The 8,386-nt window shown below is 38.2% G+C and overlaps 1 protein-coding gene across 1 annotated transcript; it reads left to right on the top strand.

Annotated features, from left to right (window-relative positions):
* Window positions 1-1,564: 1,564 nt before the first annotated feature.
* On the top strand, window positions 1,565-3,231 carry LOC111404642 (methylesterase 17-like). Its single transcript, XM_023033422.1, has 4 exons — window positions 1,565-1,765; window positions 1,846-1,986; window positions 2,841-2,984; window positions 3,088-3,231. The coding sequence occupies exons 1-4, from the start codon at window positions 1,565-1,567 to the stop codon at window positions 3,229-3,231; spliced, it is 630 nt and encodes a 209-aa protein (XP_022889190.1).
* Window positions 3,232-8,386: the final 5,155 nt, after the last annotated feature.

Genomic DNA, 8,386 nt, shown 5'->3' with positions numbered 1-8,386 from the left:
AAGACCAAAAACTTAAAGCGATTGGAAAAAGTACTGGGTCAAAAATAGGGGGTTGAAGAGAGATTTCTAACAAATCAGAAATCCTAACATTATCAAAAATTGTCATAGTAGGACCATGGTCCACAAGGCGAGCATGCTATCTACAAAAAACAACATCAGATTTAGGCCAAGTACGAATACCTCTTTGGCGAAGTGGCCCTAGCGGCAAAGAATTCAGAAACGGAGGGCCCTGAGTACAAGGAAACAGCTGACCGACCGTCGCTTGTTCGATGGCCTCGGCATTGTTGAAAAAAGGACCTAGATAGAACTCATTGAGTTCAACATTGGCCGGTGCAAGGAAGTTCGGAGTTATGCATGGCCGAGTAAGGAGTTTCTGAAAGTCTTCGAAACTGAAGGAGTCACCAGACTGAGATTGTGAAGCAGCCATTAGGGACGAAATAGAGTTTTTTCAGAGTTAGGTAGCAGAGAAGCAAGGACATGAACAGTAATATTGCGAGGAAGAAGCGTGAAAAAATGAGGCGTGATTTAGTGGTGCAATGAAATGGCGTATTTGGGTGTTATAAGGGTTTGCAAACGTCGCACCTTTTCAGGCTATGGAAGAAAATAATGATTGAAATTCTTAGGAATTTCGAATGTTGCTGGGAAACACAAAGTGAATATGGCAAAAAATTAATAATTGGTATTAATTCTGCCATATTGGGGGGTAATTGTTGACACACAAAAAGTTCAGCCCAAGTTGAATAGCCCAAGGAATGAAGCCTAATTAGAAGATCCCCAAAATCAAATAGCCCAAAGAACGACCCAGTCAGGCAATGCAGGATAAATGCCCAAATAAGGAAGCCCATGAACGCGAAAATACCATCGTCCAAGGTTGCAAGTCGCCCAAGATTTGAATTGCCATGCAGTTGGCCAGAGCTGTGACTCTGCTCTCGTCCAAACATTCAAGTCGCCCAGCATCTTAGCAAACATAAGAAGTTATGGTTACCCAAAAGTGCAGTTAATGAAGCAGTTATTTGGTAATCCTATCACGTTCCACGATTCAAGGAATTCAATTGAAGACGGTTGAACGACAAAAGTAATGGCAGCAGTTAGAGAAGGCAGATCCATGACAAGTTGGCCACTACAAGGAAAGTGGGTAGTTATAGAGCGATCAAGCAGTTTCTTAAGCGGTTGATCACGAAAAAATCATCCAGGGAGTATAAAAGGAAGAAAAGACATAGAGCAAAGGACCCCGAATCAAACACTCTCAAACAGAGAATATGTAACTTTCAATTTCTTAGTTTAGATTTAAAACACTTCTTTTACAGTAACTCGTGTGCTTGCGCCTCTTGGAGGCATTCTGTTTTTATTTTCCAATTGTAAAGTCGTCGCCAATAAAAACACCCCTTTTTGGGAATTTGTCTCAAGAGGTTTGTCCCTTACACAATTGTCTGATCCCTTTTTAATTGTTAGCGACTAACCCGCGCGAAAACACATATATGCAGAGGCCATTGTTGATATGAATAATAATTGTAATAGCAGCCAGATCTTTTCCTCCTTACACCTCACAAAGTATTAGTCGTCAATGGGGCAAGCTAGCATTGGAGGGGGAGGGTGGTGCTGGTATAAAATTAGATGCCTAATGGAGAATTCCGGCTACAGAGTTACATGTATTGACCTCAAAGCTGCCGGCGTCGATCAAACCGATCCCAATACAATTCTTTCATTCGAAGAGTACAACAAGCCGCTCATCGACTTCTTGTCATCCTTAGACGACAATGAAAAGGTAGAAATGACTCACATGTATTCATTTAACTTAAAAGTAATTTCTATAAGCAAACTTAAGTCTTATTTTTTTCGATACAGGTGATGTTGGTTGGACATAGCGCCGGAGGGCTTAGTTTGACGGATGCAATTCACAAGTTTGCAAAGAAAATCAGCCTTGCAGTTTTTCTTGCAGCCACCATGCTGAAAATAGGCTTTGTCACTGACCAAGATATCAAAGATGTAAGTTCTTGAATGCATTTACTTTCTGACAATACACAAACATATTACGAGGAACATGATAATTATCTCGGAAATCGGGATTCTTAACACCAAAATTTTGTCAGTTAAAAAGCAATTTTTTTGTAGTTATTAATTGATGAAAATTGTTCTAATTAAGACTCAAGCACGAAGCGTTAGTATACAACAGGATGACTCGATGGCCCAGACTATATAATGTTGCTCGCATTTATTTTTTTTCATTTATCTACGAAGTTTCTACCTTTAAGTGGGAAATTAATTTGTTTGACAACTTCATATAGACTTTTGTAAGTGGTTCTTTTACCCATTCTTTGTTACCTAGAAGGCTAGAATAATAATATATATGATATATAAAATACATATCCTGATATCAAGCAACGACGAACAATTTTAGGACAAAGCTACAAGTACAGACCCTACTTCACAGGGTGTGTACATGACACACACTGAGAGGTGCGTGGGGTGATATTTTTTGACAATATTTTAATCACATGAGGCCCATCCCATGTGAGTGTTCTATAAAAATTCCGTAAATCATACCCTTGTACGTATAGCATTTTTCACAATTTTAACTCAACACGTAGGATCTTGTTGAATAAAAGAAAATTGTATTAAAGGGGGAGGATAGAGGGTTACTGTCGGAGTTGGTTGCACAGATCATCATTCTACAGATTTTATGATGCTAGTCTTGACTAAATTAAATTGTTAAAGTATACCCAACCATTTCGTCAAATAATGCAAATTATTTTAACTATTATTTTGTAACTTTGCAACATATTCCTAGTTCTTAAATCTTATCAAGTATTTAGAAGTCGTACATTATGGGTATTTTACAGGGAGTACCGGATCTTTCCGACTTTGGAGGAATTAATGATGTATATGACTTGGGCTTCGGATTAGGGCAGGATCATCCTCCAACCACTCTGATTGTCAAGAAAGAACTGCAGAGGAAAATCATTTATCAATTGTCGCCTCGAGAGGTAATTCTTGCACTTACATTGGGACGAATTCAACACAACGAGTCAATTACAACAGACGTTAACATTGTCGATATGCTCGTTAATTCTAATTCTAAACATTCAGGATTCGACATTAGCAGAAATGCTTTTGCGGGCGGGGCCAATTCATGCATTGACATGTGCACAATTTACAGAAGGGGAGAATTCTGAGCAGGTTCCTCGTATTTACATCAAAACGACACACGATCATGTAGTAAAACCTATCTAACCCGTAAATTTTACAATCGAATGTGAAGCCCACATTTGGAATTATTCTAACATTCTCCCACTTGGGCAAACATTTGATTGCTATAACAAAACTTTTAACACCCAGGTTAGACTATATAGGTGGCCACAAAAGTATAGCTCCAACGATAACACCTTACGCAACGTGATCCAGTCCAACATGAATATTAACACCGAACATGTAAGTCATTGCACCAACTAAGCAATGTAAGACCATTCCATAGCTACAAATGCCAACATTCTTATCGACATGGATCCCCATCCTCCAACTAATATGGTAGTGTGTGGTATGAACTTAGCACCAAATGTAATAAAAAACTGTGCTAATTCATATCGGCCATCATAATGCTTCAAATCAAAATGAAGTCATGTCTCTAGAAGAGACTCATCTTATGTCTTTATCTTGTCATATCTTGAGATTACAATAATATCATAATAAAAGATATAAATCAAATGCACGCTCAAAATAATTCATGGATAGGGGAAAAATATTTTATTATCAAAAGGGGCTATACCCGAAAACATATGGATTGCTTACGTACTCTGCAAAGGGATCAAGCCCAAATAAATAACTCTCACTAACCAAAATCATCAAATATTTCCACAATGCCAATATTAGCAACATATCTTAAAGACTTTTGGAGCGAGTCCTTTAGTTAAAGGTTCTACAATCATTACCTCCATATTGATATGCTCTATTTTCGTCTACCCTTCCTTGATTCTGTCTCTAACTATCAAATATTTGATGTCAATATGCTTTGACCCACCAGAACTTTTATTATTCTTTGAAAAGAACACTACTGCACTGTTATCACAGTAGATGGTGATCGGTCTTGAGATGGAATCAACAACTTTCATGCCAGAGATGAAGTTTCTTAACCAAACAGCTTGGATTGTAACCCATAACATCCCACAAATTCAACTTGCATAGTAGAAGATGTCACTAGAGTCTGTTTAACACTTTTCCAACAGATAGCACCACTAGCTAACATGAAAATATAACTTGAGGTTGATTTCAAATCATCTTGACATCTAGCAAAATTAGAATTTGAGTAGCCTACCACCTCAAGATGATTTGAACACTGGAATGTAAGCATGTAACCTTCAGTTTTCTTCAAATATCCCATAACTTTCTTAGCTGCTTTCCAATGTTCTTGTCCTGGATTCGATTGAAATTTTTTTTTAGTTTGCCACTTGCTGCTAATATTCCTCCTTCCGTTTATCTTCCTTTTACATAAAGGGAACTTTTTCTTTATTTTTATCATGACATTAGGAGATTCTTGAGAAGAAAAAATAAAATATAAACAATATCTTAGATGACATATAATTGCCTCATCACTCATGAACTCCCACTTATCTCCACCCGCTTTTCCAAGTGAAAATTGCTGGCAAGAATTATTTAAGTTTCAAAGAAAATTTGAAAAGAACAACGAACTCACATCAATTGATTTATTGTTCGAATAAAACGATTTTTATGTAAACAAAACTGGGGTTTAATATATTTTGAATAGTTACCATTTAGGTTTTAAAATAAAGAAAATCTTTTTTGAAAGATTTTATCGTTTTTAAGAAGACTTCATATATATGTTACATATAGATATTTAATGGGCAAAGCCCTCTGTCCAAGTCCACGTGGGCCCTGGACATATAAGCCCCCCACCTATGGGGAGGCGCCAAATGACTTCCTGGACGTCAAGCAAAACTCATATTTAACATCTAAATATTGTTAGTTGTAGACATGGTTAATCCACCCTCATAATTTTAGCATGTGTCTAGAACATCTTTTCAGTACAATTTTTACCGTTGGCAGCAAAATATGGATTGTTGCCAGCTACTATTTTCTACCCACCCTCGTACGGGTGGGCCCCATTAGACCAAAAAATAGTCATATTCCCAATTATATAGCCTGTTTGGAAGTGATTTTTTCAAACAAAAAATTGATTTTTTGACCGTTATTTCACTATTTCAGCCTTCATATTTTACTTTTTCTCTCACAAGTTGACGCCGGGCTTTGTCTCATGAAACAACCTTAAGTTACTGCTAGCAAGCAAAATGTCCACAACATACAAGATAAAAAAATAAAATTTATCCCATTGATTTTGAGATAAATGCATTGATCAACTGTATTTTCGACAAAATCATGAGAAGTTACAACCTCATCAAACTTCAGATACCACTGTCAAGATGCTAGCTTGGGGCAATATAAGGATTTGTTTAATTTACATACCAAGTTTTCTTTTCCTTTCATAACAAAGCCTTTAAGTTGTTTCATGTAAATCATTCTAGAAAGATTTCCATTCAAAGATGCGGTCTTAACATCCATTTGATAAAGCTCCAAGTCATAGTGTGCCACAAGCACCATGATAATTCGAAAAGAATCTTTTTGCGAGATAGGTGAAAAGGTCTCAACATAATTAATGTGACGTCGGGGTAGGATATTGATTATCTTATTGGCTTGTTATAGAAGATGATTTCCAAGAAAGAAACGACAGAAAATGCCCAAAAAAAATAGAGAAAATACTCTGAATTCAACTCAATATTATTAATAATGCAGAATACTGAAAACTAACCCACAAGCCGAGCTTTGAAATCAACTCAATATTATTAATAATGTAGAATGACCAAAATTAACCCACAAGCCGGGTTAATTAGCTGCGAAATACGAAATTATGGGAAAATTACCAAAAAATGGAAAAATCTTGAAATTATACTAGAATAAAATATTAAGTAAAAGAAGTAGGTTGCCAAAAATTTGGCTCAATTCAAGTTTTCTAACTTATGGAAAAAGGAAAATGAAATATTACCATAAATAGCAAAAAATAACTTAAAATTGAATTTTGGAAGGGAAAACAACGAATTTTGGGCTTGAAATTGAGCCCACTGAGCATAGTTGGGTAGCCACGATGTGTGCGCTGAAGAGAGCTTTTCTGATTGGGGTCATAATAGCGATTTCAATAACCGTAGCTAAAGTTATGGCCAAATTACCAAAGACGCGTCAAATTCCCCCAATTAAGGAATAATTGCAATTCACTTTCCATCTTTGCGTCGATCCGCCATCTCATGGTATCTCAGCGCCATCATCGTGCTATCTGACAAACTCAGCATCACTTGACTCGGATCCTCCTGCATCAGTCGCCCCGGGTTGAAAAGAACTCGCCCTCGAGTTCACAGTAATTTCATCGAACTCCATAAAACAAGGACTTAGGTGTTTTACGTTGAAGACGTCAGAGGTCTTCAAATGACTTGAGAGGCGCAACCTGTAAGCATTATCATTGATCTTCTGCAGCACTTCACAAGGTCCAATCTTCCGCTCCTTTAGTTTATTGTATTCCCCAACTGGAAAACGATCACGAGTTAATACTGCCCAAACAAAATCACCAACATCAAACAACACCTGGCGTCGATGACTATCTGCCTGAACTTTGTACTTAGTATTACTATCCTGTATGGACAGCTTCACCTGCTCATGGATACCTCGAAGATGTTCAGCCATCTCATCAGCTTTATTATTGAAGCGACCCACACGTGGAATTGGAGCCAAATCAAGTACTCCGGATGGATTTCGACCAAAGACAATTTCAAAAGGACTCAATCCGGTGGTTCTATTCCTCAACCAATTATAAGCAAACTCTGCTTGAGGTAATGCCAAATCCCACTGCTTCAGTTTAGTCCCTACCAAGCTTCTCAAAAGATTTCCCAAACTCTGATTTACTACCTCATTCTGGCCATCTGTTTGGGGATGGTATGCACTGCTAAAATTCAACTTCGTCCTAAGTTTCCCCCACAAACTCCTCCAGAAATGACTCATAAACTTAGTATCATGATCAGAAGTAATTGACCGTGGGACACCATGTAAACGCACAATCTCTCTAAAATAAAGATGAGCAATCCGAGTAGCATCCATTGTCTTCCAGCAAGCTACAAAATGAGCCATCTTTGAAAATCTGTCAACAACAACAAAAATGGAATCCATCGCCCGCTGTGTACGAGGTAAGCCCAAGACAAAATCCATACTGACATCAAACCAAGGAACTTCAGGTACGGGTAATCGTGTGTACAATCCAGCATTAGTAAGAGCCCCTTTAGACCGTTGACATACATAACACCGCTCCACATAATGTGCCACATCACTGCTCAACTTGGGCCAGTAATAATCAGAAGAGACCAATGCCAATGTTTTGTCTCGCCCAAAATGTCCTTCGTTATGAAGTTCACTAATAATCTGCTGCCTTAGCGAACAATCTGGAATGCATAACCGCAATCCACGAAACAGGTAACCATTATGTAAAACAAAATTATGTCGATGATTATCAGTTACCTCCCGAATTATTTTCCCAAATGAGGGATCCGCAGCATACATATCAGGAAATGCCTCAAATACGACAATCTTGGTGCTCATGGTGGTGAGGAGTAATGTGCGACGACTCAATGCATCTGCTACTCGATTCAAACTCCCTGCTCGCTGCAACTCTTCAGCTTCCTTGGGACTGAGGCGATATGCTGGTCGGTTTGGCAGACTCGACCCCGGAATGAGGTCGATCTGATGTTGAATGTCCCTTATAGGTGGTAATCCTGAAGGAAGATCCTCTAGCATCAAGTCAGAAAACTCCATCAGTAGTTGCTGTACTTCTGCTGGAAATTCTGAATCCACACTCGCCGTACTATTTTCACTAGGCATTAAAGCATAAACTATTTTTTCACGCCCAACCTCAACCAAAAACCTGGACATAGAAAGTAGATTGGGGTTTTTAACTACCGGGGTAGGGATGTTTCCTTCCATGCGAGGCACCAAAACAATTCTCTTTCCTTTGATACTAAGAGAATAAGTATTCTTCCGCCCATCATGGATAACACTGCGATCATACTGCCAAGGTCGTCCCAACAAAACATGACAGGCGTCCATTGATACCACATCACACCAAGCATTATCAAAATATTTTTTTCCAATTGAGAAAGACACTAAGCATCGTTTTTCTACTGTTACCTCACTGCCTTTATTCAGCCAAGACAACTTGTATGGTTTGGGATGACGATCCATCTTCAGTTGTAGTTTCTCGATAGCCTCCTCAGACACTACATTCTCACAACTGCCACTATCAATTATCAGCTTACAGACTTTATCAGCAACTGTGCAGGTT

The sequence above is a fragment of the Olea europaea genome, chromosome 11 (genome assembly GCF_002742605.1).
Source record: "Olea europaea var. sylvestris chromosome 11, O_europaea_v1, whole genome shotgun sequence".
NCBI classification, from domain to species: Eukaryota; Viridiplantae; Streptophyta; class Magnoliopsida; order Lamiales; family Oleaceae; genus Olea; species Olea europaea.
Note: the sequence above shows the minus strand (reverse complement) of the source record. Positions and strands in the feature narration are given on the sequence as shown.